This window comes from Pelophylax lessonae, assembly GCF_965119305.1.
Source record: "Pelophylax lessonae genome assembly, chromosome: 1".
Taxonomy (NCBI): Eukaryota; Metazoa; Chordata; class Amphibia; order Anura; family Ranidae; genus Pelophylax; species Pelophylax lessonae.
In genome coordinates, this window is record NC_138768.1 from 850,393,456 (window position 1) to 850,408,955 (window position 15,500).

Below are 15,500 nucleotides of genomic sequence, written 5' to 3' on the forward strand. Positions count from 1 at the left end.
CTTTTTTTCTTTTTTTTGGATAGAGTGGGAAAGAGTTACTATTTCTTTCAGGGCTGTATTTCTGCCTGTGGCCCCATTAGGAAGATGTTCTCTAACTTCCTGTTACAGACAAGCAGTTCTGCTTCACAGCTTTACTAAAGTTTTTGTTTGTTTGTTTTTGTATATTTCCCCTTTGAAGAGATTTGCCGTTGTACCTTCACTGCTTAGCGTACAGTGGGGAAAATAATTATTTGATCCCCTGCAGATTTCAAATATTGTTCACAAATGTGTCTAAATCTGTGTTAGTGAGCAGTTCTCCTTTGCCAAGATAATCCATCCACCTCACAGGTGTGGCATATCAAGATGCTGATTAGACAGCATGATTATTGCACAGGTGTGCCTCAATAAAAGGCCAATCTAAAATGTGCAGTTTTATCACACAGCACAATGCTACAGATGGAGGTTGCCCACTTACAAAGAAATGAAGGGTCTATAATTTTTATCATAGGTGTAAAATGATAGAGACAGAATATCAACCAAAAATCCAGAAAAGAAACACATGATACAAATGCTATAAATTAAGTTGCAGTTCAGTGAATAAAATAAGTATTTTATCCCCAAGCAAAACATGACTTAGTACTTGGTGGAGAAACCCTTGTTGGCAATCACAGAGGTAAGATGTTTCTTGTAGTTGGTGACCAGGTTTGCATACATCTCAGGAGGGATTTTGGTTCACTCTTCTTTACAGATCTTCTCTAAATCCTTCAGGTCTCTTGGCTGTCTCTTGGCATCTCAAAGTTTCAGCTCCCTCCATAAATATTCTATAGGATTAAGGTCTGGAGACTGGCTAGGCCACTCCATCACCTTATTGTGCTTCTTCTTGAGCCACTCCTTTGTTGCCTTGGTGGTATAATGTTTTGGGTCATTGTCATGCTGGAAGACCCATCCACGACCCATCTTCAGTGTTCTGGCTGAGGGAAGAAGATTCTCATCCAAGATTTTACATACATGACCCCATCCATTGGCCCCTCAATGCGGCAAAGTCGGTCAGTACCTTTAGCAGAGAAACCACAAAGCATCATGGTTCCACCTCCATGCTTGAATGTAGGGATGGCATTCTTAGGGTCATAGTCAGCTTTTTCCTTCCTCCAAACACGGCGAGTCGACTTAATACCAAAGAGCTCAATTTTGGTCTCATCTGACCACACCACTTTCCCCCAATCCTTCTCTGAATCATTTAGATGTCCATTGTCATGACTGTACATGTGCCTTGGAGAGGGTGACTCGCCATGTTTGGAGGAAGAAAAATGCTGACTATGACCCTAAGAACACTATCCCTACAGTCAATCACGGAGGTGGAAAAATTGTGCTTTGGGGCTGTTTCTCTAAAGATCTGTAAAGAAGAGTGGACCAAAATCCCTCCTGAGATGTGTGAAAACCTGATCACCAACTACAAGAAACTTCTTACCTCCTTGCCAACATGGGTTTCTCCACCAAGCACTAAGTGCCGGTTCACACTACAATGCAAGTCACTCCGATGTCGCCCCAAAGTAGTACAGGACCCTTTTTCTAAGTCGGAGCGACTTGAGTCACTCCTATTAGAACGGTTCCCGTAGCACTGCATGGACCGCGACTTGTCAGACTGACCATTCGCGGTAGTGTGAATGGGCACTAAGTCATGTTTTATTTATGCTTGGGGATCAAATATTTATTTTACTCACTGAACTGAAACTCAATTTTTTTTATGGATTTGTGGTTGATATTCTGTCTCTATCATTTAAAATACACTTATAATAAAAATTATAGACCCTTCATTTTTTTTGTAAGTGGGCAAACTTACAAAATCTGATCAAATAATTTTCCCCACTGTATCTTTACATAATCACAGGGGGTAGTGGTATAATTTGAGCTTAAAAGAGAAGTATAGAATTCCTGAAAAAAAAATGATACTCACATTGTTGGATGCTGCATCTGTCCCCCGCTGGCTCCAGACTGAGAACTGAGCGATCAAACACTTAACACAGCCCCCCTATTACTTACCTGAGTTCCCTCTTGATCCAGCAATGTGCACAAGAGCCTCGGCTGTCCCTGGACTCCCTCTCCTCATTGTCTGAGACAGCAGGGGGAGCCATTGTCAATCACAACCAGAGAGTGGGGTGTGGGCGGGGCTGACCTTTGGGGACACTGGTCAAGGGGGAGGAGCCAGGAGAGTCGGCAGGGGCCTGAGAAGAAGAGGATTGGGGCTGCTCTGTGCAAAACCATTACACAGAGTAGGTGGGTGTAACATGTTTGTTTGTTCTTTTTTGTTTTGAACCACCTTTGGACCGCCCACTGTATATATACGTCATGCATTTGACGTTAAATACTGGGGGGATAGCAGCTGCTAGGTTCCATAACCCCTGTATTTTTTTAAACTGTGAGCGATTCGGCGTCCGATAAAAGTGGTCCCGGTGGTGGACTTGCTACAGGATGACTTTTATAGGCAGCAGGAGAGGTGCCCCCCCCCACCGTCATTTCTCTGCTTATTGGATACTTCTGATCCCGTGGAGCGATGGGCAGGAAGTCGAGTGAGGGTAAGATGGCCCCCACTCGACTCTATGCCCTTGGAGGACTGGAGCAACGTCTGATGTCACTTCCGCCTAACGGCCTTAACCACTTTACAACCGGAGGATTTTGCTGTCTTCCGTCCAGGCCACTTTTTGCGATTCGGCGCTGTGCGACTTCAACTGACAATTGCGCGGTCGTGCGACGCCGTACCCAAACGAAATTTACGTCCTTTTTTTCCCACAAACAAAGCTTTCTTTTGGTGGTATTTGATCACCTGTGCGATTTTTACTTTTTGCGCTATAAACAAAAAAAGAGCGTTTATTTTGAAAAAATAACAATATTTTTCACATTTTTTTATATGAAATTCCCCCCAAAAAAGATGTAAAAACCAATTTTTTTAAAAGTTTTTGGCCAATTTGTTTTATGCTACATATGTTTGGTAAAAAAAATCGCAATAAGCGTATTTTGATTGGTTTGCGCAAAAGTTATTGCGTTTACTAACAAAGGGAAAGATTTCTGTCATTTTTGGTGTTTTTTTTTTTAACGCGTAATGGCGGCGATCTGCGATTTTTTTTGCGGGACTGCGACATTGCGGCGGACAGACCGGACCCCTGACTGACATTTTTGACACTTTTGGGGGTACCAGTGACATTACTGCAGTAATCAGTGCTATATATATGCACTGTTACTGTAAAAATGACACTGGCAGGGAAGGGGTTAATTTTATTGGAGAGGGAGGGGTTAATGTATGCCTGGTGCTTACTGACATGTGTGGGGGGGAGGTGACTGAGTGAGTCATGGACAGATCGGATGTCCAGCTATGCTGAACAGTCCGATCTGTCACTCCCTGTCACTATGGAGATCCGCCCGCTGTGTTTACACACAGCGGGCGGATCTCCAGACTCGATCCCCGACGATCGGGTAAGAGCAGCGGCGATCGCCGCTGCTCCTCCCCTGGCCCGACTCCCGCTGTGAATGAAAACAGCGGGAGCGAGCCTCCGGCGGCGCGCAAGCGCCGCCCAGAAGGGGGAGTGTCCAGTCACGTTAATACTACGTGGCTGGACGATAACGAACCACTCTGCCGCAGTAGTATTACTGTGAGCGGTTGCAGAGTGGTTAAAAGGCCAATTTTTTTTTTTTTTTTTGGTAAATGTAAAATTACATTTTTTTTTTGCTTTTAATTGTAAATGTGAGATGTGAGGTCTTTTTGACCCCAGATCTCACATTAAAGAGGTCCTGTCATGCTTATTTCTATTACAATGGATGTTTACATTCCTTGTAATAGGAACAAAAGTGATCAAAAAAGAAAAATTTAAAGGGATTGTGTAAAAATAAAAAGTAAAATAAAAAAAAGAGAAAAATAAAAAATGAAAGCAGCCTGTCCCTCCGAGCTCGCGGGCAGAAGCAAACGCATACGTAAATCACGCCCACATATGTAAATAGAGTTCAAACTGCACCTGTGAGGTATCGTTGTGATCGTTAGAGCAAGAGCAGTAATTCGAGCCCTAGAACTCCTCTGTAACTCTAAAGAGGTAACCTGTAAACAACTTTAAAGCAACCATGGCTTGGAGGAAAGAAAATCACTTGATTTTTCCATCATCACAACCAGTGTTCATGGGGAAATCCCTCCTGTGGAGTATTGTGTTCTCCCATTAGGGGGAGCCGTCCCTGCCAGGGGAACACAGTGATTATTGTAAGCGTCTATAGCCACTGGCAGTAATCGCATTCTAGAAATCCAACATGCTGGTTGAACCCAAGTCGATCCGATTCGATGGATTCAGCCTGCCCATACATGGATCAAATCTCGGCCACTCCCTGCTGATGATTCAAACCATCTATGGCTGGCTTTACTTAGAGCACATCATTTTGAGGACCATCCTACCTAGGTGATGGTAACAGGGATATTCAGGTAATCCTAACAAGGGCATGAATTTTGGGGCTTGGATACACTATGGTTTTGATTTACTAAAACTGGAGAGTGCAAAATCTGGTGCAGCTTTGCATGGTAGCCAATCAGCTTCTAACTTCAGCTTGTTCATCTAACCACTTAACGACTGCCCCACACAGATATACTGTGGCAGGGCAGCCGCTCCGTGCGAGATCACGTACCTGGGGGATCTGGGGGTGGAGCTGGGTAGCAGAAATTGTAGGGTCTGGAGGAGGATCAGAGGAGGGGCAGGTGTCAGCTCAGGGGAGGCAGAGATGAAGGGGGTACAGCGGCTGCACAGAGAGGCACAGGATCTGTAGGAGGAGTTCTGTCCTCCTCTCTGCTGCCAAATGCTTAGGTGGGGTAGCAGAGACAAGCCTCTCAGCAGCTGCACAGAGAGATAGAGGATTTGAAGGAGGAGTTCTGTCCTCCTCTCTGCTGCTGACTGCTGAGATGAGGGCAGAGATGAGCCTCTCTGCGGCTGCACAGAGAAAGCGCAGTATCTGGCAGAGGAGTTCTGTCCACTTTGCTGCCAACTTCTGAAACAAGGTTGGGGCGGAGACGAGTGGGATGCCGCAGTTGCAGGAGAAATGTGAGGGCCAAATGAAATGGCCCAGAGGGCCAGAGTCAGCCCACAGGCCTTGTGTTTTACACATGTGCCATAGAGGAACCCTGTTCCTCTCCAACTGCAGTCCTGCTGCGGAAGAGTGCGACCTGCAGTGGAGGAAGTTAGACCGCTGCTATCTAGGTCTTATCCTACCTTTTAACCTAAGAGTAGCTGCCTACATGAACGTGATAACCTGAAAAGCTGGCAAGTACCAGAAGGACACTCTGAATCTCATAATATATGTGGCCTGAAGGGACATTCACCATTCATTAAACCCAGAGATGTATAGTAACTAAGTAGAACTACTTCACTACTGTACTTAAGTACGGAAAGGCGGTATCTGTACTTTCCTAGAAGAGAATTTTTTTCTCCTACTTCCACTTTTACTTCACTACATTTTTTCAATGATTTCAATACTTCTACTCCGATATTTTTTTTTTGTGCTGCATAATTACTCGTTACTATTATAAAAATTACCACTGCCAGAACAGTAGATGGCAGGTTTCATGAAGCTCAAAACATGTGTATTATCAGCGCATACCAAAATAAAAGCTACTGTATGTATAAATAAAAGCTGCATTTGAAATAATAAAAAACAATATGATGTTCAAACTTTTGATTTCTTTCTTTAATAACTACATAACACAGTACTTGTACTTTTACTTTCAGTACTTGAGTAGCGATTTTTTTTTCAAAACTACTGGTACTTTTACTTTCAGTACTTGAGTAGCAAAATTAAAAAAAAAACTACTTGCAATACTTAAGTACAAAAAATATTGAATACTTTAGTACTTCTACTCAAGTCACTTTTTGATCGAGCTCTTCCACTTCTACTCAAGTTACTTTTTGATCGAGCACTTGTACTTTTACTCAAGTATGGTTTTTGAGTACTTTATACAACTCTGATTAAACCTGTTGCTGTAATGCCCAATTTTTTCCCTGGCCACTGCATTTTCTGTACTTGGAAGTACCATCTGGCAGAAGCCAATACATAGATATCATGGCATGGTCTGACCTTGTGGACATGTCAACCGGTGTGCTTTGCAGGCCAGGACATCTTCTCCCAGCCTTCTACTGACAATGATGACGTACCATTTTCTTGTAAGTCCACACACTTCTCTTGCTCTACCTTCAGCTGTTCTTCTAATAGATTTTTCTGCAGAATTGCTGTGTTCAGTTCTTCTTTGATCACCATAAATTCTTCCTGTGAAGGTCTTTCTGCCAGCTGCAGTTCTAGACTCTTCACCTGCAGACAAAGAGAGATAATTCCATATAAACAGACAATCTCTTTAATCTGTTCCAGCAACAAATATGATGTGCAAAGGTGGAAAAGAATTCTAGCCTGATACACTGTAGGGGCAAGCACTTCAGATGGGCATTCATTAGACCACAAGTTACTCAGAAGCTGCTGGCAGAGCCATCCTTTGCCACCGGTGCTCTTCTAATTGTCTTCTATCCATTCAGTTTCCAATTCACTCACAGGCACACTTATGCCTCGTTTCCACTGAGTGGTACGGTACGGTTCGGTTCAGTACGGTACGGTTCGGAATGGTACACCTTGCGTTTCCACTGCCAATAGTACCCTTTCATGATAGGCGTGGTGTAGCAGGAAAGCTGTGATAGACAATTCTCTGTTAACCAATCAAAGTTCTGCAGAGTGTAGCTCCACCCTGTTGGTACGGTACTAATGTGCTTGGTACCCCAACGAAAGGGTTCCAAAAAAGTGTTAGGGTTCGGAATTAGGGTACCATTCACAATGGAAACGGCAAAAATAGCGTACCGAACCGAACCATACCATAACGCTCAGTGTAAACGAGCCATTACTGGTCCTAGGTTCAGTAATGGTGCGGTAAGGATCAAAGACCACAGTATCAGGCCATCACACTGTCCCAGGGGGCTTTACCTAGCTCCAGCCATCTTATCTCAGGCAGTTAGTCAGTAATCCTCCCTCAAACAGTTCATTTATGGCATAGTAGTTTTGACATTAGGAAGATACATGCATGGGTTGTTTTTGAAAATGTTTTTTTTATTTACTGAAGTGTCCTAGGCGAATAAGGTAGTTTCCTATCTTGTGTAGGTAGGGCTCAGCATGGGTAGCTGTGGCATGGCATTTACTGTAGCTGTATGTCAAAGCCACCCGTCCCTTTAGGCCAAGGCATCCAAAATTCCATCTTAAACCCATGAGAAACACAAACCAAATCAAGTATCACTCCCGACAAGCTAAGGTAGGCTGCCCACAATGGGTTTGGAGGAGACTGTGAGGTTGATTTACTAAAACTGGAGAGTATAAAATTGGTTGCAGCTCTGCATTGAAACCAATCAGCTTTCAGGTTTTTTCTTTTTTTGTTAAAGTTTAACTGAACACGCTGAAGTTAGAAGCCGATTGGTTTCTATGCACAGCTGCACCAGATTTTGGACTTCCAGTTTTAGTAAATCAACCTCATATAATCAGGTAAGTCTCATGAAAACGACTGCATTGATAAATTTGTATTGCTTGGGGCAAAATAACCAAAGCTGTGGTCACTAGCTCTAGACTTTGTACATACAGTAGTTGTAAACAGATGCAAGCGTCATGTTAGATGGGATCAGGAAAGTCTGACCATTTTTTTATAGCCCGAAGCACACTTTACCTTCTTGGTCCTTAACGGACCCTAAGTGTTAGTTTAATTTAAGGGACAGTTCACAAAAATGTATATTTTGGTGTTTGGTAGATACTGGAGAACCATCCCAAGCTTGTACACCTTCTGGTTTAGTTTTTTTAATATATGGAGAATGTAACAGGAGGATATGGGACAAGCAAACAATGGTAATTCCCAAAACCCCAGGTGCACAGGAAAAGAACTGGGAATTATGGCTGGGAGATCTCACTGTTGGGTACCTTAGACAGAGACTCTCATTTAGGCAGGACAGCAATCAGCCCTTACACACCTTTTGGCCTGGGCCCCCCCCCGGGCCTGACCACCAACATTCCCCAGGGCCCGTCCCCACTGGCCATCCCACCAAACCAGCCCACTGGCCCTCCCACAGAGTCCTTCAGTGCACCCACTTTTATGTTAACACTCTTACAACTTAATATATGAAAAGTGGATTCCAAGTCATCAGTGCTTTCAAGATTTAACATCCACCCAGTAGAAAAGCCGCCCCAGCAGAAATCCTCCCAGTTTAATGACCCCAATGTAATCCCCCCAGTGTAATGCCCCCAATGGAATCCCTCCTGTGTAATGCCCCCAATGTAATCCCCCCAAGTGTAATGCCCCCAGTGTAATCCCCCCCAGTGTAATGCCCCCAATGTAATCCCCCCAAGTGTAATGCCCCCAATGTAATCCCCCCCAGTGTAAATCCCCCCAGTGTAATGCCTCAATTCAATCACTCCAGTGTAAATCCTCCCAGTGTAAATCCCCCGGAGTGATTTCCCCCCCCCCACATGTAACCCCCCCCCCAGTGTAAATAACCCCTCCCCATGTAAATTCCTCTAGCATTACTCCCCCCAGTGTAATCCTCAGAGTGTAATCCCATGCAGTGTGATCCCTCAAGTGTAATTTCCTCAATGCAATCCCTCCAGTGTGAATCCCCCAAGAGTAATCCTTCCAGTGTAAATTCCCCCAGTGCAAATTCCCTAAGTGTAAATCCCCCAGTGTGTATCCCCCCCCCCACATAAATTCCCCATTGTACTCCCCCCAGTGTAAATTACCCCTCCCCATGTAAATCCCTCCAGCATTATTCCCCCCAGTGTAGTATTTAGAGTGTAATCCCACACAGTGCAATCCCCCAAGTGTAATACCCCCAATGAAATCCCTCCACTGTGAATCCCCCAAGAGTAACCCCCCCCCCCAGTGTAAATTCCCCCGTATAATCCTCCAAGTGTAATCCCTTAATTAATTCACTCCAGTGTGAATCCTCCTAGTGTATCCCCCCCTTCCCGTGTGAATCCCCCATTGTACTCCCCCCAGTATAAATAACCCCCTTCCTCATGTAAATCCCCCCTGCATTAACCTCCCTAGTGTAATCCCACGCAGCGTAATCCCCCAAGTGTAATGCCCACAATGTAATCCCTCCAGTGTACTCCTCACAGTGTGAATCCCCCAAGAGTAATCTTTCCAGTGTAAATCCCCCGAAGCGTTTCCCCCCATATAAATCCAGAGTGTCTCCCTCCAGAGTGTCTCCCTCAATGTAAATCCCTTGGAGTGTATCCCCATGCCCTCCCAGTCGAATCATTCTAGTATAATCCCCTCAGTGTAAACTACCCCCCCATGTAAATCCCCCCCCCCCCCAATATAACCCTCAAGGTTTAATCCCTTAAGTAAGTAAATAAATAAACATAAATCATTTATCCCCTAACCCTAACCTTTAACCCCTTACAAAAAAAGTTAAACAATTAATAAATAAATACAAGTGGATGAAAAACTGAAAAACATAGCAACAAATGATAAAACAAATTCTATTTTTTCTATTGGCTAATAAAAAACTCTCAAAAATGCAATGCTCAGGTGTGAATGCGACCTGAAACTGTGGAATTCTGATCACCACTTTAAAAGGGGTCCAATTCCTTCCACACTGTCCACCAGTGTAAGGGACACATGTTTTACTTTCTCCAAACATATTGGTTTTAGCAGTCCCCCAAGACTTACAATTATTGTAAGGGTTTCTCTTGGGTAAAAATGTTGCGAAAGTATGATCTAAGATATACAGGTGCATCTCATAAAATCAGAATATCATCACAAAGTTATTTTATTTCAGTAATTCAATTCAAAAAGTGAAACTCATATACACTATATTGTCAAAAGTATTGGGACGCCTGCCTTTAAACGCACATGAACTTTAATAGCATCCCAGTCTTAGTCCGTAGGGTTCAATATTGAGTTGGCCCACCCTTTGCATCTATAACAGCTTCAACTCCTCTGGGAAGGCTGTCCACAAGGTTTAGGAGTGTGTCTATGGGAATGTTTGACCATTCTTCCAGAAGCGAATTTGTTAGGTCAGGCACTGATGTTGGACAAGATCCATAAAAACATAGATGAGAGAGTTTGCGGTGGGGGAACTTGACTGGCCTGCACAGAGTCTTGACCTCAACCCAATAGAACACATTTGGGATGAGTTAGAGTGGAGACTGCGAGCCAAGCCTTTTTGTCCAACATCAGTGCCTGACCTCACAAATGCGCTTCTGGAAGAATAGTCAAACATTCCCATAGACACACTCCTAAACCTTGTGGACAGCCTTCCCAAAAGAGTTGAAGCTGTTATAGCTGCAAAGGGTGGGCCAACTCAATATTGAACCCTACGAACTAAGACTGGGATGCCATCAAATTTCATGTGTGTAAAGGCAGGCATCCCAATACTTTTGACAATATAGTGTACTTTATATAGATGTGCTACACACAGAGTGATATATTTCAAGCATTTCTTTCTTTTAATTTTGATTATATTGGCTTACAGCTAGTGAAAATCCAAAATTCCGTATCTCAGTAATACAGAAATGTTGGCTTACTGAAAAGCCTGTCCATGTACAGTATAGTATGCACTCAATACTTGGTTGGGGCTCCTTTTGCATAAATTACTGCATCAATGTGGCGTGGCATGGAGGCGATCAGCCTGTGGCACTGCTGAGGTGTTATGGAAGCTCAGGTTGCTTTGATAGTGGCTTTCAGCCCATCTGCATTGTTGGGTCTGGTGTCTCTCCTCTTCCTCTTGACAATACCCCACAGATTCTCTATGGGGTTTAGGTCAGTTGAGTTTTCTGGCCAATCAAGCACAGTGATACCATGATCATTAAACCATGTATTGGTACTTTTGGCAGTGTGGGCGGTGCCAAGTCCTGCTGGAAAATGAAATCAGCATCTCCATAAAGCTGGTCAGCAGAGGGAAGCATGAAGAGCTCTAGAATTTCCTGGTAGAGGGATGCACTGACTTTGGACCTAATAAAACACAGTGGACCAACACCAGCAGATGACATGTCTCCCCAAACCATCACCGATTGTGATGTTTGAATTACTGAAATAAATTAACTTTTTGATGGTATTCTAATTTTTGAGGTGCACCTGTATAAGAAGCCCAAGGCTGACTCAATCCAAAAGGCTTCATCTATAACTAAAATATTACTTTTAAGTGTAATGTTTTTAAGTTGATCTTTTTTACATTTCAAAAGGCTTTACAAAGACTGTATTTACTTTTTGGGTAAGACTCCGTTCACACTAGGTCGGATCCAAATTCGGGGCAACCTGTGAAGTCGCGTGCAGCGTGACTTCGGCGCGACTTACAAGGACTTCATAAAATGAATGTCTATGCAAGTTGCTCTAGGTCGCCCAGAAGTAGTACAGGACCCTTTTTCTAAGTCGGAGCGACTTGTGTCGCTCCTATTAGAACCGTTCCTGTACTACACTATGGGACGCGACGGTGCGTGACTTGTCAGGCTGACCAAGTCGCCTGACAAGTCGTACCAGTGTGAATGGAGACTTACAGTAAACAGCCATGATCTGGGAATGGACTTGTCAAGGCTCACCTGAGTCTGTAGCTCTGCTTTGGTTTCTTCCAGAGATGTGGTCAGTGTACGGACGTCCTCCAAAGCTTTTATAAGCATCTCACTAGGTTCCAAGTTCTGCAACAGTATCATGCTCTGCCTGGAGATTGCCCGCTTCTCCTTCAGCATCTGAGGACAAAAACATAGAGAAGTTCAAAGATGCTTCACCCTTGGACAGCACTGACTGGGAGATACACTTAATATGCTTGGCTTTTCTGTAATATTCTGGCCCCTGCAAAGGTCTTTGACAATATTGAATATCACAGTCATATTCCTTACATATCTGATTTCTTCTATCTATATCTGATGTCCTCATCATTGTTACAGTTTAAACCCTCTGTCAAGTAACATGTGGAGCTCAGCAGGTATTGATTAACACTCTTTAATGGTATATTTTTAATACAGGTGTGCTAGTGTGTTAGTGTACATAGTTTAGTTATTAATGTAGGCAAATTTAGTTTGGCTGAGAGCAAGTCCTTGGTTAATTCTGGGTCAGGGTTAAGTCATCCAGCAAGCAGCATCTCTAGTGCCTCCACATGTTTTCTGTAACCTTGGTGAAGCTTCCAGATGTAGTGGGTGGAGGCAGTGGCGTAGCGTGGGGGGTGCAGGGGGGGCCGGCCGCACCGGGCGCAACATCTGGGGGGGGGGCGCACTCGCAGCTCTGCCCTGCCTGGCTCACTCATTATGTCACTGCAGTGCTGGCTGTGGCGGCGGCGCTGTCCGAATCCGATCCAAGCCCCCGGGTCGCCGCCCACTGTGGAGGGGAGGGGGGGTGGTGCCAGGCGTGCGGAGAGCGAGGGACCATCTGGGGGAGGGACAATGCACTGCAGCGGCCGCCCAGCGCAGCGCTGAGCGCGGGAGCCACACCAGACCAGCCCAGGCATGCAGCAGCAAGAAGAAGCTGGCAGCGGCGGCAGGTGACACAGGCCAGAGAGGAGAGAGCCAGTGGTGACAGACGCAGGAGGAAAACCTAGGAGCCGGAGGACCTGGAGGAGAAGACATAGCCTGCTGTGATCGGGTGCACCTGCAAAAAAAGGGGGGGTCTGTATAGGTGTCAGTGTAGGGGGTGTTAGTGTATGGGGGGGGGTCAGTGTATAGAAATGTAAGGGGGAGTCAGTGTAGGGGTCAGTGTATGGGGGGTCAGTATAGGTGTTAGTGTAGGGGTCAGTGTATGGGGGGGTCAGTGTAGGGGGGTCTGTATAGGTGTCAATGTAGGGGGTGTTAGTGTATGGGGGGGTCAGTGTAGGGGTCAGTGTATGGGGGGTCAGTGTGTGTGTCAGTGTAGTGGGGGTAAGTGAAGGGGGGGTCAGTGTAGGTGTCAGTGTATGGGGGGGGTAGGTCTGTGTAGTGGTCTAGTAGGTTTGTGTAGGGGGCGCAAATTACTTGCCTTGCTCTGGGTGCTGACAACCCACGCTACGCCGCTGGGTGGAGGCTAGGAGGAGCTGCATGGGACTGGAAGGGGGAATGCTCTCATAAATAGGTGTGGGTCATCCCAGCAAAGGGCATTTGGGTGGAAGATGGAGATAGAGGACTGAGGAGGCTCAGGGATTGCAGGGCCCCCCTAGTATGGGGGGGGGGCGACCTTGGGCCTGGGGCTCAGGTGCGGGTAAGATTCCCCACAACACATGGAGGAACACCTTCCTGGAAGCACAGGAGCATGTGTGAGGACAGCGGGAGCAGGTCAGCATGTCTGGGAGATCCCCTGAGGGTTGGTGAATGTTCAGTCTGGGAGGACTAAGGAAAAGTTAGCCAGGAGGGTTAATGAAAGGGGCAACTGCAGCCAGGCAGGTTGGCAGTGCCTGAAGAGATGGTGCTGGGATCCCTAGCCACAGAGATGTATGCTGGCCATTGAGCTTTTTGCTACACTCCAAGGGACCGGAGGTCCCTGCCTATAACAGCCTTTTGCTCTGATCTGGCTGTGTTGTGAGATCCAACAACAGTGTGCCAGCAGAGTTCTGCAAACAAGCAAGTGCTGGAGGAAGCAGAAGTGTATATATAAACTGTATATAGGAAAAGTTTTCCCTGAAGTTGTATTGAAGCCAATTGGGCATCCTATAACCCCCATCCAAGTACTAATCCCTCAATAAAATAACAAAAACAAAGTACTGGACTGTTTTCTGACTCTGAAGTGACTGTGAAAATGCAGTGCGCCTGGCTGAGCAGGGTGGGGGATCCTATTCTACTTGTGGCTCCTTAGGGGGTGTGCTACATTTGTCCAGGATATCATCCATGGCAACCTGCACATCCGTTACTTTTAGCAACCGGAGATTCATCAGGCCAGGGGATTGTACTTTGCTTCAGGACTACTGTGAGGGTTAAAACTAGGGAAACGGACTTATGTGCTCTGCTGTTTGTGACTGTGTACTCAAGTGAAGTGTCATTGCCCATAGCAACCAGTGGGAGCTGCTGTTGAGTTAGTGCTGCACCACATACCCAGTTGCCCCAAACGCTGCTGAGACGGACACTTGTGCTAAACCTGCTATTCAGCAAAGTGTGTGCTATGTGCTGTCACCAATGGCAACCATGGCAGGCGATCTTGCCCACGGATTACAAAATGTCCAGCGGTCTGCTTGAAGCTGGAAAAAGTGACTGTATGCTGCAATGTCCTGCAGAGAACAGTAAAATGTGCACCAAAATATCTGCTGTTGCCCATGGTGATCGGGGTAAACCAGCAGGTATCTGCAGGAGGGGGTCTATCATTTGCCGAACCACAACGTTAACCACTTCTGGACCGGAACGATTTGCCCCCTTAATGACCAGGCCATATTTTGCTGTACCTAAATAAAATTGGCGTCCTTTTTTCCCACAAATATAGCTTTCTTTTGATGGTATTTGATCACCTGTGCAATTTTTATTTTTTGCGCTATAAACAAAAAAAGAGCAACATTTATGAAAAAAAACCAATATTTTTCACATTCTGCTATATAACATTCCCCAAAAAAAAAAATGTTAAAATCAAAATTTTTAACATTTTAGGCCAATTTGTTTTCTGCTACATATTTTTGGTAAAAAAAAAAAAAATCGCAATAAGCGTATTTTGATTAGTTTGTGCAAAAGTTATCGCGTCTACTAACTACAGGAAAGATTAATGCCATTTTTATTGTTTTTTTTTTTTTTTTTTACTAGTAATGACGGCAATCTGTGATTTTTTGTGGAACTGCGACATTGTGATGGACAGATCGGACACCTAACTGACATTTTTGACACTTTTGGGGGGACCAGTGACATAACTACAGTAATCAGTGCTAAAAATATGCATTGTTACTGTAATAATGACACTGGCAGGGAAAGGGTTAACACTGTGGGTGATCAAGGGGTTAAATGTGTACCTAGGGGAGTGATTCTAACTGTGGGGGGGGTGTGGCTTGTAAAATGATCACAGAGACCTGTGTTAATCTAAAGAAGGATCACAGGCACTCTGTGATCATTCCAGGGAGAACAGTCGACTGTGTTTTCAACAGCTGACTGTCCTTCTCTCTCAGCGGGGAACGATCGCGGATGCCAGGCGGCAATTGGAGCCGCCTGCCCCGTGCATCGGCTTCCCCACTGACTAGCTGCCTGCGTGCAACCAACGTATACTGACACCCCCCCTGAGCAGAAGGCTGATTGGCCGCGGAGCCGGCCGCAGTGAGGGAACTTCTTTGTGATGAGTGAGAGCCACGGCCCACCAGGAATATGCCCGGGTCTGCCCTATTGCCAGTCCAGGCCTGCCTACAGCAGTTCGCGCAGGAGTGGCTGCCTACCGCAGTATAACTGCGGCGGGCGTTCGTAAAGTGGTCAAGGACTGTCGTAAACCTGCTAATTAAAGTGTGACGTGTGTTACAGACTTTGCTGTTGCTCATGGCAACCACAGTAAATGCTTGCTACGACCTGCTCCCAGTTACTCAGGCACAGTCGGTGCCAAGCAGCATGTCTGGACAAGTTCT

General features: G+C 45.4%; 1 protein-coding gene across 1 annotated transcript in view; it reads right to left on the reverse strand.

Annotated features, from left to right (window-relative positions):
* LOC309564146 (shootin-1-like) overlaps positions 1–15,500 on the reverse strand; it is a 130,008-nt gene that overhangs the window by 24,002 nt on the left and 90,506 nt on the right. The window contains exons 9-10 of the mRNA XM_082268775.1: positions 11,557–11,703; positions 6,153–6,306 (exon numbers count right to left, since the gene is read on the reverse strand). Of these exons, the coding sequence (XP_082124901.1) occupies positions 6,153–6,306; positions 11,557–11,703 (301 nt within the window). The remainder of the gene's footprint in view (positions 1–6,152; positions 6,307–11,556; positions 11,704–15,500) is intronic.